This window comes from Coregonus clupeaformis, chromosome 21 (genome assembly GCF_020615455.1).
Source record: "Coregonus clupeaformis isolate EN_2021a chromosome 21, ASM2061545v1, whole genome shotgun sequence".
In the NCBI taxonomy this organism is placed as follows: Eukaryota; Metazoa; Chordata; class Actinopteri; order Salmoniformes; family Salmonidae; genus Coregonus; species Coregonus clupeaformis.
Window position 1 is genome coordinate 23,917,814 of NC_059212.1, and position 16,131 is coordinate 23,933,944.

Sequence of the window (16,131 nt, forward strand, 5' to 3'; positions counted from 1 at the left end):
TTTTACCATGGTACGTCATGTCATTGTGTGCCTATAGAGGGTCATGATAACGCCTGTTACTTGAATACAGAGTTCAACCTTCAACAACAAATCGGGTCAAAGAATAGATGGACTCCAGTACACTCAAGAGAACTCAGCTAAACCAATTTCGTCAAACAAACAGAATGGCCATGCAAATGTCTCCCTCTTCTGGTAAAACAATATATGTTGTACTGTATTTTGGCCCTTTTTAATCTACCTACATGGGTTATGTACAGTGAACAGATTTCATACGTTTTAGGATTCCACCTTACATTGAGTGGAACTATGGAAGAGATGGTTTGAGCATTCTGCATCTTTATTTTGCTATAATCCCTTCGAAGATACATTCTCTTTTCAAAACATGACCAGTGCTTATAGAAAAGGGTTAAATTACAGCTTTGAACCTGTAATTCTCAACAATGCAACATAACCATGAGTGCATGTAGTAGTATTAGTAACACCACACATCAAACAGAAATTAAACAATCTAGATCACGTATGAAGTAGTCATAATCCAGTCACTGACTTCATGCACACCACCATTTAATTTAAAACAGAGGGGAGTTTGAGAGATACAGCTACATGACAGCTATTTGCACAGGCTTAGCAATCACATCCAGTTCAGACACACAACATATGCTCATACAGCACAAAAATAGTCCTTTTGAGAAAGCACAGATGGACAATAAAGCTAGTATTCACAGTGCTAGTGAAGGGATATCCATGTATGAATGGTCTATTCTGAATCGCAACAGAACACCCCTACTGTATATGGACAATCTAAATAATCATTACCAAAGATCTCCAATATATTGTTGCTAAATTAGCATGTTTAGCTAATAATTTAAGTATTTCCACTTAACATAACTACAAAATCATGGTTTCTAGTTGAGTACAGATTTCCTATTTACAAATGCAGCGACTATATTAGCCACATATGGATTTAACACACTGTTTAGCCTTTTCCCAAAGGTGGAGAGGAAGGAGAATGCGATACACAGTGAACTCAGACGATATTCATAAAAAAAAAGTAAACTGTACATTCACATGCATACAGAACAATCAGATTAATGTGAATATGAAGGAAGTACCATGTATTAAAGGAAAAATCCACTCAAACTATATTTTGGTATTTTTTTCCATTAGTCCACTGTACATTCCCAAAATGTTTTGCATGTCAGCAGTTAAGTTTTCAAGATGTAGGACTTTCAAAAAGCAAATTGTCACCTGCCACATCATCATGATGATGATGCAAAACACACTTTGGGACCGTATCATGTGGACTACTTTGAAAAAAAAAAAAGAATTTTTTTTTTTAAGTAAAGATCCACTCAAACTACAATTCCGACCTTCAAATTCGATTCACATTGCAGCAGCCAAACCCCCGCCCCTATCATGTAAGGTTTTAAGCTATAGTTAAACAATGTATCCCCTCAAATGGTTAACCTGTCTATTGTAATTTATGTAGGAGAGTGCAACTATCAGAATAATCGTTTTCGCAGGATGAAGGTTATTTTGCTACAATGAAAATGGTTTCTATGTTACATTAAATACAGGAAGTAAAATCCTGTTGATTCATCCCTGTACCTTCACCAACAATCATATCCTACAGGTATCAAAAATAACTACAACTACAGAGCGCTACTACACATTTGTCCGTTTCAGCACTAGGCATTGACTAAGGTTCCATGCTAATCAAAGGCACTCATCTCTTAGCAATACACTGTAGTTGGACACATTGCTTTTCCTTATCCAACTTATTAGCATTTTCTATAATAGTTCAGTCCTTAAATCATTGGAGTACCACTGAATTCTCGATCTTTCTACAAAGATTATTAAAAAATGGGTGAAAGGAGTTTGAAGGAGACTGGCGGGCTTTGTATATTGCATTATTGTCGTCCCAGATTGTGTTGTCCTTTCGTCTGTGTTAGTTGGGTCTTCAAGGCTTATGGTCATCTTGTCCATTAGTCTTTGATCATCCGTGTGTGTGCATGCACATATGGGAGTGAGTGTGTGTAAATATCTATGTGCCTGTGCATATATGTGTGTTTCTCAGTGTTTGTCAGGAGAGTTCCATGCTGGCAGTTTGTCCACCAGGTCTTGGTGGTCCACCTTGACGCTGGCCAGCAGACCCCCTGTGTTGCCCGCGGCCCCCGAGTAGTCTATCTCCTCGCCCTTCAGTGTGGTCATGTGACCTCCCAGGGCCGTGAGCAGAGCATTGCCGGCGCAGATGTCCCACTTCTTGATGAAGGTGACGTGGATGTACATGTCAGCCTTCTCAATGTCCTCATCAAGGGGATCCAGCAGAGCCAGCACCTTATAGCCTGGGATTAGTGGAAAATACAACATCAATAACTGCAAACCATAGTAACAAGGAGCTGTATACATACCTGAAGTAATGTTATTCCAAAATTACAGTACACTTGAAACCAATGTTCCCTCAAATGTTTTGGGGCACTGAGCAAATTTAAGGTCTTGTGAGAGGAATTTTGTGCAACTTCCGGCGCGCTTTACAGTGAACACCGAGGCTGTACCCTTACAGTTTTAGACAGTAGCCAATAGGCCATTGTGGCTACTTGAGCATAATGTAACATTTTCACATGGAAATAGCTTTTAAATGTATATGATATAACCACCCCTATATCTGGTGTTCAATGCAGGCCTACATTGCATGAGACTTAAAACCGTGGCCTACCCCCGCCAATAGAATTCTACTCCATCGCGCTCTGACTCTGCCTATAACAAAATCACAGATTCAATCCTGCGAAGTTAGATTTGTTTTGGTTTGTTGCATTGAAAAGGGGCTGATTTAATGCTGATTCAATCACAGAAAAAATGTTGATCTATATAGTGCAAACTAATGGGGCGAACTCAGTGAAGTTTAATATCTTGCGTCTCTGCGCTGCCTGGCATTTCTTCTGCGTGGCAGTCCTGGAGGAGGTGCACGGCCGCACACGTGCACAACTTAGAGGGAACATTGCTTGAAATTAACATCCGCAGAAATAGGTATGCCTCTCAAAATGGTAAGTAATGACTAATCATAGGTTGCATTCAATCATAGGCGATAGACTACTACCATTTTAAGAAATGTTGGTGAACGCTTTACACACAGTGCCGTACCTGCACCCCCTGCTGGGAGAATAACTGTAGTGTTGCCGAAGGCCTCCTCGATGAAACCCTTCACCTTCCCGGCGTGCGACCGGGACACGATGACATTGGGGGGGTTCATGTTGTAGGTGGTGCGAGGCTTCATGTTAGACCCGTGACCAACCAAGGCCCAAGCTGTGGACAGGAACATATGCTTTAAATAGCTGGAGATGGTGTAGAACTAAAAGTCCAACAGGACTGGTTATAGATCAGTTATGTAATATAGAATGCATGTGGGAAGAGGCTAGGCCATGACTGTTATGTCGGCTGGGACAATAAAGATGAATTGAAATAATTTTATTTGGGCCTGGACTGGACACCGCAAGTCAACACAAGCCCACACTCTCCTGACAGTGGGTTCACACATCCACCGTCTCGCCATTCAATGAACACAATGCAGCCATTCACAATCACCAATGAAGCCACCTTATTGTGAGCTCCCCTCCTGGGTGATTTCTCAAAGGAGTGACAGTCCACTGACTGGTATATCATACAGTTGAACAGTGTTGCTCTGTCCTGAGCCCCAATTATGGTCTCTCACTCTTTTCTCCAAAGCTTGCACCCGTTCACTCCCCTAACAGATTTAAAAGCATTAGATTGGTGTAGAAAATATGGTGAGCATTTCGTCTACTCGACAATCCATGCTTTAAACCATTGAGGGGGGAGTGTCACCTTGTATACAATCTGTGACAGTGAAAAACACACCTGTGTATCCTGTGAAAGGTTTGTGGATCACGCCTATGACAGGTTTCCCGTCGACGGCCACGCACACCATGGTCGTGACATACTTGAGCAGGTTCTCTGTCAATTGGAGAAAGAGAAAACAATGGGCTCAACGAAACAGGATACAGCTTAGGAAACAGGACACTGCTAAGAAAACTACTCTGTAGCTGAGTATAGGTAACCACCCCACAGTCTCATTTCAATCACCCACACAAAGAGCAGTGGATCTCACACTTAAGCTGGGTCTAAATAGTCTGGTCTTCTTTTCATCTTGTCCTACAGTACATCTTATCTGTCCTATAGTACAGTGCCTTCAGAAAGTACTTGACCCCTTGACTTTTTCCACATTTTGTAGTGTTACAAAGTGGGATTCAAATGGATTTGTCATTTTCTGTCAACGATCTACACAAAATACGCTGTAATGTCAAAGTGGAAGAATATATATATTTTTTTTAATGGAAAATAACAAACTAATATATCTTGATTAGATATGTATTCAACCCCCCAAGTCAATACATGTCAGAATCACCTTTGGCAGTGATTATAGCAGTGAGTCTTTCATGGGTAAATCTAAGAGCGTTGCACACCTGGATTGTGCAATATTTGCCAATTATTTTTTACATTTGTCAAGCTCTGTCAAGTTGGTTGTTGATCACTGCTAGACAGCCATTTAAGTCTTGCCATAGATTTTCATTTACATTTACGTCATTTAGCAGACGCTCTTATCCAGAGCGACTTACAAATTGGTGCATTCACCTTATAGCCAGTGGGATAACCACTTTACAATAAGTTTGTTTTTTTTCTCTTTGGGGTGGGGTAAGGGGGGGTAGAATGATTACTTTATCCTATCCCAGGTATTCCTTAAAGAGGTGAGGTTTCAAGTGTCTCCGGAAGGTGATGAGTGACTCAAGCAAATTTAAGTCAAAACTGTAACTAAGCCACTCAAGAACATTCAATGTTGTTTTGGTAAGAAACTCCAGTGTATATTAGGCCTTGTGTTTTAGGTTATTATCCTGCTGAAAGGTGAATTTGTCTCTCAGTGTCTGTTGAAAAGCAGACAGAACCAGGTTTTCAAAGACCTTGCCTGTGTTTAGCGCTATTCCATTAATTTTAATCCTAAAAAACTCCATAGTCCTTGCAGATGACAAGCACACCCATAACCTGATGCAGCCACCACCATGCTTGAAAATATGAAGAGTGGTACTCAGTGATGTGTTGAGTTGGATTTGCCCCAAACATTTTTACAGTATTACTTTATTTCAAACAGGATGTATGTTATGGAATATTTTTTATTCTGTACCGGCTTCCTTCTTTTCACTCTGTCATTTATGTTAGTATTGTGTATTTATGTTAGTGTTGTTGATCCATCCTCAGTTTTCTCCTATCCCAGCCATTAAACTCTAACTGTTTTAAAGTCACTATTGGCCTCATGGTGAAATCCATGAGCGGTTTCCGTCCTCTCCGGCAACTGAGTTAGGAAGGGTGCCTTTATCTTTGTAGTAACTCGGTGTATTGATACACCATCCGAAGTGTAAAATGTATAACTGCACCATGCTCAAAGGGATATTCAATGTCTGCTTTTATTTTTTTAACCATCTACCAACAGGTGCCCTTCTTTGCGAACCATTGGAAAACCTCCCTGGACTTTGTGGTTGAACCTGTGCTTGAAATTCACTGCTTGACTGAGGGACCTTACAGATAATTGTATGTGTGGGGTACAGAGATGGGGTAGTCATTTAAAAATAATGGTAAACACTATTATTGCACAGAGTGAGTCCATGCAACTTGTGAAGCACATTTATACTCCTGAACTTATTTAGGCTTGCCATAACAAAAGGGTTGAATACTTACAGTGAGGGAAAAAAGTATTTGATCCCCTGCTGATTTTTTACGTTTGCCCACTGACAAAGAAATGATCAGTCTATAATTGTAATGGTAGGTTTATTTGAACAGTGAGAGACAGAATAACAAAAAAAGAAAAGAAAAAAAATCAGGGAAAACGCATGTCAAAAATGTTATAAATTGATTTGCATTTTAATGAGGGAAATAAGTATTTGACCCCTCTGCAAAACATGACTTAGTACTTGGTGGCAAAACCCTTGTTGGCAATCACAGAGGTCAGATGTTTCTTGTAGTTATAATAATAATAATAATAATAATAATAATAATAATAAGCCATTTAGCAGACGCTTTTATCCAAAGCGACTTACAGTCATGTGTGCATACATTTTTACGTATGGGTGGTCCCGGGGATCGAACCCACTACCCTGGCGTTACAAGCGCCATGCTCTACCAATTGAGCTACAGAGGACCACCAGGTTTGCACACATCTCAGGAGGGATTATGTCCTACTCCTCTTTGCAGATCTTCTCCAAGTCATTAAGGTTTCGAGGCTGACATTTGGCAACTCGAACCTTCAGCTCCCTCCACAGATTTTCTATGGGATTAAGGTCTGGAGACTGGCTAGGCCACTCCAAGACCTTAATGTGCTTCTTCTTGAGCCACTCCTTTGTTGCCTTGGCCGTGTGTTTTGGGTCATTGTCATGCTGGAATACCCATCTACGACCCATTTTCAATGCCCTGGCTGAGGGAAGGAGGTTCTCACCCAAGATTTGACGGTACATGGCCCCGTCCATCGTCCCTTTGATGCGGTGAAGTTGTCCTGTCCCCTTAGCAGAAAAACACCCCCAAAGCATAATGTTTCCACCTCCATGTTTGACGGTGGGGATGGTGTTCTTGGGGTCATAGGCAGCATTCCTCCTCCTAACACAGTGAGTTGAGTTGACGCCAAAGAGCTCCATTTTGGTCTCATCTGACCACAACACTTTCACCCAGTTCTCCTATGAATCATTCAGATGTTCATTTGCAAACTTCAGACGGGCATGTATATGTGCTTTCTTGAGCAAGGGGACCTTGCGGGCGCTGCAGGATTTCAGTCCTTCACGGCGTAGTGTGTTACCAATTGTTTTCTTGGTGACTATGGTCCCAGCTGCCTTGAGATCATTGACAAGATCCTCCCGTGTAGTTCTGGGCTGATTCCTCACCGTTCTCATGATCATTGCAACTCCACGAGGTGAGATCTTGCATGGAGCCCCAGGCCGAGGGAGATTGACAGTTATTTTGTGTTTCTTCCATTTGCGAATAATCGCACCAACTGTTGTCACCTTCTCACCAAGCTGGTTGGCGATGGTCTTGTAGCCCATTCCAGCCTTGTGTAGGTCTACAATCTTGTCCCTGACATCCTTGGAGAGCTCTTTGGTCTTGGCCATGGTGGAGAGTTTGGAATCTGATTGATTGATTGCTTCTGTTGACAGGTGTCTTTTATACAGTTAACAAGCTGAGATTAGGAGCACTCCTTTTAAGAGTGTGCTCCTAATCTCAGCTCGTTACCTGTATAAAAGACACCTGGGAGCCAGAAATCTTTCTGATTGAGAGGGGGTCAAATACTTATTTCCCTCATTAAAATGAAATGCATTTTTCTGGATTATTTTGTTGTTATTCTGTCTCTCACTGTTCAAATAAACCTATCATTAAAATTATAGACTGATCATTTCTTTGTCAGTTGGCAAACGTACAAAATCAGCAGGGGATCAAATACATTTTTCCCTCACTGTATTGACTCAAAACATTTCAGCTTTTCATCTTTTATTAATTTGTAAACATTTCTAAAAACATTATTCCACTTTGACGTTATGGGGTATTGTGTGTAGATCAGTGACACAAAATCTCAAATTAATCCATTTTAAATTCAGGCTGTACAACAAAATGTGGAAAAAGTCAAGGCACTGTATTTATTTTCTTGACAATCACTAACATTGACATGGTATAACGGGACTGGTGAAAGTAAACACATCTGTTGGCCTCCTGTTGCTTTGGAACATCTAGAGTAGGGCTCCATTTTGACATGGCATCTAGAGGGAAAGCTTAGTATAAGTCTGAACATTAATATAGATAATTGAATCCTTGAGAAGGTTCTGCATTGGCCAAACCAGTGTATACATGTGTGGTTTCAGCGCAGGTTTAGGTGTTTGGCCGACTAAAGAAAAAGGACTAGGGTGGACCATCTAAGGCTAGGTTGAGGAGTGATATTTCTATGGTGCATCTGTAACAATGCAGGAATGATGGTTGAAGACAAGGTTTCAAGTTCTGGTTATTTATTCACTAACTAAAAGGGACAGCACAAGGACACAGGATGAAGATTTGATGGCTTGTAATGCCAGTAGGTAAGTTTGTGATACAAGTTATGATAGGAGATTGTGAAGGGAGGATGTTCTAGGATGTTGTGGTTTTTAGTCAGGTCACGTACAACAAAGGAAAAGGAATAAGGACTTGGGCCGCCCCATGCCACCAAACAATGAGGTAAAACAAGCTGCTTATTTAGGTGAGGAAGGGTGTGGAATATTGATTATTAGAGCGAGTTCAGGTGTGGTGAGTTGGCAGGAGAGGGGGGCGTGTCCAGAGGGTAATTAGGGAATTGGTGAGGTGGCATGATCCTTCAGAACACTGACCATAGTGGGTTGCTACATGATACCATACCTGTATACTCCTGAGTGGCATCCAGGGGGTCTATCCAGATGGTGATGCTGTCAGCGGGCACCTCCCTGCCCACCTCCACGATTTTTAGGATGTCAGCGGGGATGTCTCTGTTCCACACCCCCAGCTCATTGTCGGTCTCATCATGCTCTTCAGAGTTCACCTGCAAAGGGACAGAACACATTTTTAAACATCAGCGTGTAAAACACATGTTATGAATACCATGAAGATTAAGGCTGTTCTGTTGAACACGTGGTTATGTTAGTAGTGATGCCAACATAAAAGAGACCAATGCCTATTACAGTGATTGACACTACAATACAGGGCCAAATAAGGGTGTGCATTTGATTACATTGCAAACTCTCTGGGGCATAGGCTAGCAGTATACCATAATCTCATGCCATTTACTTACCGGTAGACAATGGAACTACAATAAGTCATGGTATGTGTTAGTAATACAGCTTTCAAACCAAGATGTTTTCCCGCCAACTTTAGCATCCTGCCAACTCTTTGACGACTTTTCTTTATACATGAAAGGTATTGTCGGCGACAAAGCCTCTAATTTTATTTCCGTCAAACGACCTAATCATGATTGCGGTAAAGTTCTGCCTAAGGCTTAGTGTGAAATGTAGCCTTAATGCTAAGGTGGCATTGGCACGCACCACGCTCTTAAGCTCTTGATGGTTGCTAGGCAGAGCCCCTTACTACAATCCTCCTGCCAGTTCTAAACTTTACGAGGCATGTCACTTCACCCATCTCTTCACATAGACCACCACATGCACTGTTTTCTTAACCACAACTGGATGTATCCATAAAGAATTACTGTGGGAATAAATATCACTGAATGATGAACATATTGGAATAAAGTAGGCTAATACCATTGAAGGTATCAAATTGTTGCTTACTGAGCCTCCCAAAGTCATCCAATTGTTATAATACATTTGAAGCAATAGGACAACTATTTCAACACCGTTTCGCGCTGCTTTGAGACAAGCGTGGGGACTTGTCTTGATAAATCAATCAATGTCAGACTTATTTTCACTGAATCTCCGTTTGGATATTGGTTAGGCTACAATTAGGCTGTAGAAAAGTTAGCTGTAGAACAAAGTTGGGACAGAGAGACTGAAAAATTACTTCTATCTCAAGGTCATCAGACTGTTAAATAGCCATCACTAGCCGGCCTCCACCCAGTTCCCGGCCCTGAACTTAGTCAATGTCACTAGCCGGCTACCACCCAGTTACTCAACCCATCACCTTAGAGGCTGCTGCCCTATAGACATGGAACACTGGTCACTTATGTTTACATACGGTTTTACCCATTTCATATGTATATACTGTATTCTAGTCAAGGCCTATCCTATTCAGCTATTGCTGTACATATACTATTCTACGTATTCTTCCGATATACTACATATTCTATCCACATACTGTCCATAATGTGTATACATCCCGTCACAAATATATTTATACTCCGGAATCAGACATTGCTCATCTTAATATTTATATATTTCTTAATTCCATTATTTTACTTTTAGATGCGTGTGTATTGTTAGATATTACTGCACTGTTGGAGCTAGGAAAACAAGCGTTTCACTACACCCGCAATAACAACTGCTAAATTTGTGTATGGACCAATAATATTTTATTTGATTTAACATATAGGCTGCACAGACCAGTACATAATTAAACTAAAAATATGCCATTCTATTATTTAACAAATTAATTGTATTATTCGTATGTTCCTTAGGACTTTGTGGTGGTGTATATTCAATGGATCTATTCAAATCGGCCCAAGTCTACTCCGCTCCTAAACATGCAAGGGAGATATAAAAGGCTTATCCCGGCAAGAAATTTGGTCTGTATGAATTGGGCACTAAAAAACATTGGTAGATGTTTTCTTTTTTTACAGGTAAAGTCTGTCTGTAAAGGTTATAAATAAACAACAATGTGGTACACAGCTAAGTGTGAGCCTGATGACGTGGATGTCGATTAAGGCAGCCCCCCGGCACCTCTCTGGGTTGGGTTAAATGGGGAAGACACATTTCAACTACTCATGTCTTGATAACATAAATATAATTTCCTCTTTACCTGTACATATGGATAAGTATTCTTGATAAGATAATACATCTTTCTGTGCGAGTTTAAGTCCCCCTGAGTGAGCTTTTCACTCGCCCCTTCCTTCGTTTTCCCCTTGGTCTTCTCTTCTAACGTGTTCTCTTCTCTGACCCTCTTCACCTCCCGACCGCCCTGGACAGCAGCCTCCACTGACAGTGCGAGCAGGTCGCGGAGGTTCACTGTTCTCTTCGACGTGAAAGCAGCTATGCGGCTGGATATAACTCCGGCATATAGGTGGTAGATCACGCCAAGTCCCAATAAGCAAAACACGGCCACTCCAAGTGGCGATAGACGGATTCCCATTGGAGCCATTGGTTTAGTTAATCAGCTAGCTAGCTAATTGTCACACACAACCACCGTCGGTGTTCGTAAATGCAAGACAATGATAATGCTTGCTACCTAGTTTTCATTTCAAAAGTTATTTACATTTCTAGCTTATGCAGTTGGTCAATGTACCAGTTTTTTTATGGGTTACCTAGTTAGCTTGCTAGCGACATTGGTTAGCTAGTTAACGCGTTAGCTGGAGAGCTATCATTGGCTGTCAAGCGAATGTCGAAAACTCGACTTCTAAAGATAACATCAGCTTTCCCATATAGTTTATTAAATAATATACCACCGGTCGGTGCTTAATTCTCCAAAATCCTTGCACGACTAACGTCAGAAGAGAAAACGACCAGAATATGAGTTATTTCTTTGCTCCACGTACACGGTGGGCGGGGTCAGATCTCAAAGTACCTGATTGTTTGTTTTCCGGGTCACGCATACCACGTGGCCTGTTCAATGTACAGTTACATAAAATGTTTGCGATTATTTTACATTTTGGCCATTTAGCAGACGCTTTTATCCAGAGCGACTTTACAGTCGTTGCATTTAATTGAGGTAGGTATGACAACCACATATCACAGTCATTGCAAGTAAATACTTCCTTCCCCCCCAAAAAATAGAAGCGCTTTCAGCGAAATCAGTGCTAGTAAAAGACGAGTGTTAGTGCAATAAATACTTTTTTTTAACGAAATCATTCCCTATTTTAACATACACAAAAAACATACTTCATATATGTTGTTAATTCCGAATGATCATATAAATTGTTGCATTTTATTTAACTGTGCTTACCAACCACTAGATGTCAGCAAATACCACCAGCCCTGGTCTACTCCACACATCATGAAACTTGGAAATTTCCGACTTGCATATGCGTAAATATTACATTTACATAAGTATTCAGACCCTTTACTCAGTACTTTGTTGAAGCACCTTTGACAGCGATTACAGCCTCGAGTCTTCTTGGGTATGACACTTCATGCTTGGCACACCTGTATTTGGGGAGTTTCTCCCATTCTTCTCTGCATATCCTCTCAAGCTCTGTCAGGTTGGATGGGGAGCATCGCTGCACAGCTATTTTCAGGTCTCTCCAGAGATGTTAGATTGGGTTCAAGTCCGGGCTCTGGCTGGGCCACTCAAGGACATTCAGAGAATTGTCCCGAAGCAACTCTTGCGTTGTCTTGGCTGTGTGCTTAGGATCGTTGTCCTGTTGGAAGGTGAACCTTCGCCCCAGTCTGGGGTCCTGAGCACTCTGGAGCAGGTTTTCATCAAGGATCTCTCTGTACTTTGCTCCATTCATCTTTCCCTCGATCCTGTCTAGTCTCCTAGTCCCTGCCGCTGAAAAACATCCCCACAGCGTGATGCTGCCACCACCATGCTTCACCGTAGGGATGGTGCCAGGTTTCCTCCAGACGTAACGCTTGGCATTCAGGCCAAAGAGTTCAATCTTGGTTTCACCAGACCAGAGAATCTTGTTTCTCATAGTCTGAGAGTCCTTTAGGTGCCTTTTGGCAAACTCCAAGCGGGCTGTCATGTGCCTTTTACTGAGGAGTGGCTTCCGTCTGGCAACTCTACTATAAAGGCCTGATTGGTGGAGTGCTGCAGAGATGGTTGTCCTTCTGGAAGGTTCTCCCATCTCCACAGAGGAACTCTAGAGCTCTGTCAGAGTGACCATCGGGTTCCCCTGATTGCTCAGTTTGGCGGTGTGGCCAGCTCCAGGAAGAGTCTTGGTGGTTCCAAACTTCTTCCATTTAAGAATGATGGAGGCCACTGTGTTCTTGGGGACTTAATGTGCCTCGACACAATCCTGTCTCGGAGCTCTACGGACAATTCCTTCGACCTCATGGCAATTCCCCGGCCAATTGTCCAGGAGAATAAAAAATCCCATTGCGAAATAATGCTTTGTAGCCTATTTATTTATGGAAATACCAGTGGATGGCAATACATTTGACTGGTCATGCTTATCAGTCTGTAGGTTAATTTGCATAATTTAGTGGAATTAAATTGGCGTGTACCATGTACAGTATATTCGTTATGTATCTTATTTATCACACAAGTACAGCATACAGATACAGAGCCTTTGAGCGGAAAATCTGTCAGACAGCATGAGAGCTGCTGCTATAGCATCTCAAATAGCAAACGTAGGCAAAGGAAAGCAGGCTTCATCAGCGCGTCACACACCACTTTGCCATGAGCTGGAGGCAGTATTGTAAGGGTTGGTGTGAGGTGTGACCCAGGTGCGGTGCAGGATAGACAGTAGGCAGAGATGGTGAAACAAGGATCTTTACTGGTGGTCCCAAAACCAGGATACAAAATAACGGACTTGTCACAATAAAATAAAGGAGGAGCAAATTGGTCTCCAAAAACAGGCTGACAGCAAACATACGAAATACTAACTATGACTGAAAACAACAATGAAACAGGGAGAACACTTCTCAAGTACCTGTACATACGTCATCAAAAAGAAAGGAGGACCAAGGCCTGTACATACGTCTCGCGATCAGACACTGATTAGTAATGTTTGGCATCGAGAAACTAGCAGAGAAAACAGAGCAAGGGAACACAGGGAAGTGAGGGCATAAATACACAGGTGAACAGGTAGACACAGATGACACCAATAGGATAATGATTAGTCCAGACTGTGAGTGAGGAGGTGCCTAAGGTTGTCGGAGTATGACACCAAGTGGGTCGCTCCGGAACTGCGACCCCCTCCTGTAACAGTGCCCCCCCCACCCCGACGAACGGCCCCGCTCCGGGTGGAGGCGACGGAATGTTGTTATCAGCCCTGGGTCCAGAATGCCCCTCCTGGGCACCCAGGACCGCTCCTCCGGCCCATAACACTCCCAGTCCACCAGAAATTGGAGACCCCTCCCCACCCGCCGGCAGTCCAGGATCCAGTCCACAGTAAAAGCCGGCCGCCCTCCGACGAGGCACAGTTGGGGAACAGGACGAGGAGGAGGAGCCAGGGGACAGGAGGCGACTGGCTTGAGGAGGGACACATGGAACGTGGGATGCACTCGCATGGTGGGGGGAAGTTGCAGGCGGCAGGCCACTGGGTTGACTCGCCGGACTACTCTGAATGGGTCGACAAACCGTGGGAACAGCTTCCTGGACTCCACGCGGAGTCGAAGATCCCGCATGGAGAGCCACACCCTCTGTCCCGGGTGAAAAACCGGGGCCGGGCGACGCCTGCGGTTGGACTGATGTTGAGACCTGACGAGGCCCGCTTAAGCGCCGACCGTACCTGCCTCCAGGTGCGGTGACAGCGACTGATGTTGGCCTGGACCGACGGGACCGCCGCCTCCTCCTCTTGCTCGGGGAATAGGGGGGGTTGGTACCCGTATTGGCACTGGAAGGGGGACAGGCCGGTGGACGAGCAGAGAAGGGTGTTGGGGTCGCTCCGGAACTGCGACCCCCTCCTGTAACACAGTATGAATTTTTTAAACGTATACTTAATTGTTTCAAACCTGAACGTTTTAATACATATTATGAGGCATGTCTTACCTTGCTTCAAAGTAGTCTAGCCAAAATCACACCATATCAGTGGAGGCAATTATTTTATATCAACTTTCTTTCATTGTCCAGTGGCCAAAGGCACAATCCTAGTCATATTAGCAACCCTTGCTAGTTGTTGCATATTAGATCTCACCCTCTTTCTAAATTTCTAAATGGTATCTGTCACAGGAAACTGCTCGCATGTGCGGTGCCCATTTGACAATGTGGTTCTCATAATTGCATTATGGAACGAACATTCGCGCTTAGCCTACTTACTGCCTTGTGCACATTTCTGCGCTTATAATGTGAATAAATAATAAGCTATATAATTTAAGCTGAAAGTTCTGATCTGTTGCAATAGACACATTTTTGTTATTTAGCCTAGGCCGACTGTTTGAATGAATTTGGGATCTATCATCCCACAACTGTCCCAGAGTCTGTTTGGAATAGGCTACTTCTTGCTCGACAATTAAGCTGACCAATAGAATAGGTAAACTTTTCTACTATGGAGATTTTGTGGTTCGTTACTCGTTTTGTTGGCTGAAGAAAAGTAAATGTGGACAGTTATTCTAACATCTTCAAAGTGCACATCTGAATTTAGTAAGAAGGAACTCACATTGTTGCATCCTCGACTGGCATGTTGTGTTAATATGAATTACCATAATCTAAATGTGATTTCTGTCATTCTGAGTATTGTGGGTGGACGCCGTAATCAAGTTATGCACCCAATGGATAATGGTCAGGTACAGTGAGGGAAAAAAGTATTTGATCCCCTGCTGATTTTGTACGTTTGCCCAATGACAAAGACATTATCAGTCTATAATTTTAATGGTAGGTTTATTTGAACAGTGAGAGACAGAATAACAACAAAAATAATCCAGAAAAACGCATGTCAAAAATGTTATAAATTGATTTGCATTTTAATGAGGGAAATAAGTATTTGACCCCTCTGCAAAACATGACTTAGTACTTGGTGGCAAAACCCTTGTTGGCAATCACAGAGGTCAGATGTTTCTTGTAGTTGGCCACCAGGTTTGCACACATCTCAGGAGGGATTTTGTTCCACTCCTCTTTGCAGATCTTCTCCAAGTCATTAAGGTTTCGAGGATGACGTTTGGCAACTCAAACCTTCAGCTCCCTCCACAGATTTTCTATGGGATTAAGGTCTGGAGACTGGCTAGGCCACTCCAGGACCTTAATGTGCTTCTTCTTGAGCCACTCCTTTGTTGCCTTGGCCGTGTGTTTTGGGTCATTGTCATGCTGGAATACCCATCCACGACCCATTTTCAATGCCCTGGCTGAGGGAAGGAGGTTCTCACCCAAGATTTGACGGTACATGGCCCCGTCCATCGTCCCTTTGATGCGGTGAAGTTGTCCTGTCCCCTTAGCAGAAAAACACCCCCAAAGCATAATGTTTCCACCTCCATGATTGACGGTGGGGATGGTGTTCTTGGGGTCATAGGCAGCCTTCCTCCTCCTCCAAACACGGCAAGTTGAGTTGATGCCAAAGAGCTCCATTTTGGTCTCATCTGATCACAACACTTTCACCCAGTTCTCCTCTGAATCATTCAGATGTTCATTGGCAAACTTCAGATGGCCCTGTATATGTGCTTTCTTGAGCAGGGGGACCTTGCGGGCGCTGCAGGATTTCAGTCCTTCGCGGCGTAGTGTGTTACCAATTGTTTTCTTGGTGATTATGGTCCCAGCTGCCTTGAGATCATTGACAAGATCCTCCCGTGTAGTTCTGGGCTGATTCCTCACCGTTCTCATGATAAT

The 16,131-nt window shown here is 42.9% G+C and overlaps 1 protein-coding gene across 1 annotated transcript; it reads right to left on the reverse strand.

Moving 5' to 3' along the window:
* Positions 1-315: 315 nt before the first annotated feature.
* LOC121535119 (inositol monophosphatase 3) lies at positions 316-11,279 on the reverse strand. The gene is made up of 5 exons (XM_041841853.2): positions 10,513-11,279; positions 8,428-8,587; positions 3,874-3,969; positions 3,142-3,303; positions 316-2,345 (listed from the first exon to the last, which is right to left on the reverse strand). Exons 1-5 carry the CDS (start codon positions 10,849-10,851, stop codon positions 2,074-2,076), a joined length of 1,029 nt encoding a protein of 342 aa, XP_041697787.1. The 5' UTR covers positions 10,852-11,279; the 3' UTR covers positions 316-2,073.
* Positions 11,280-16,131: the final 4,852 nt, after the last annotated feature.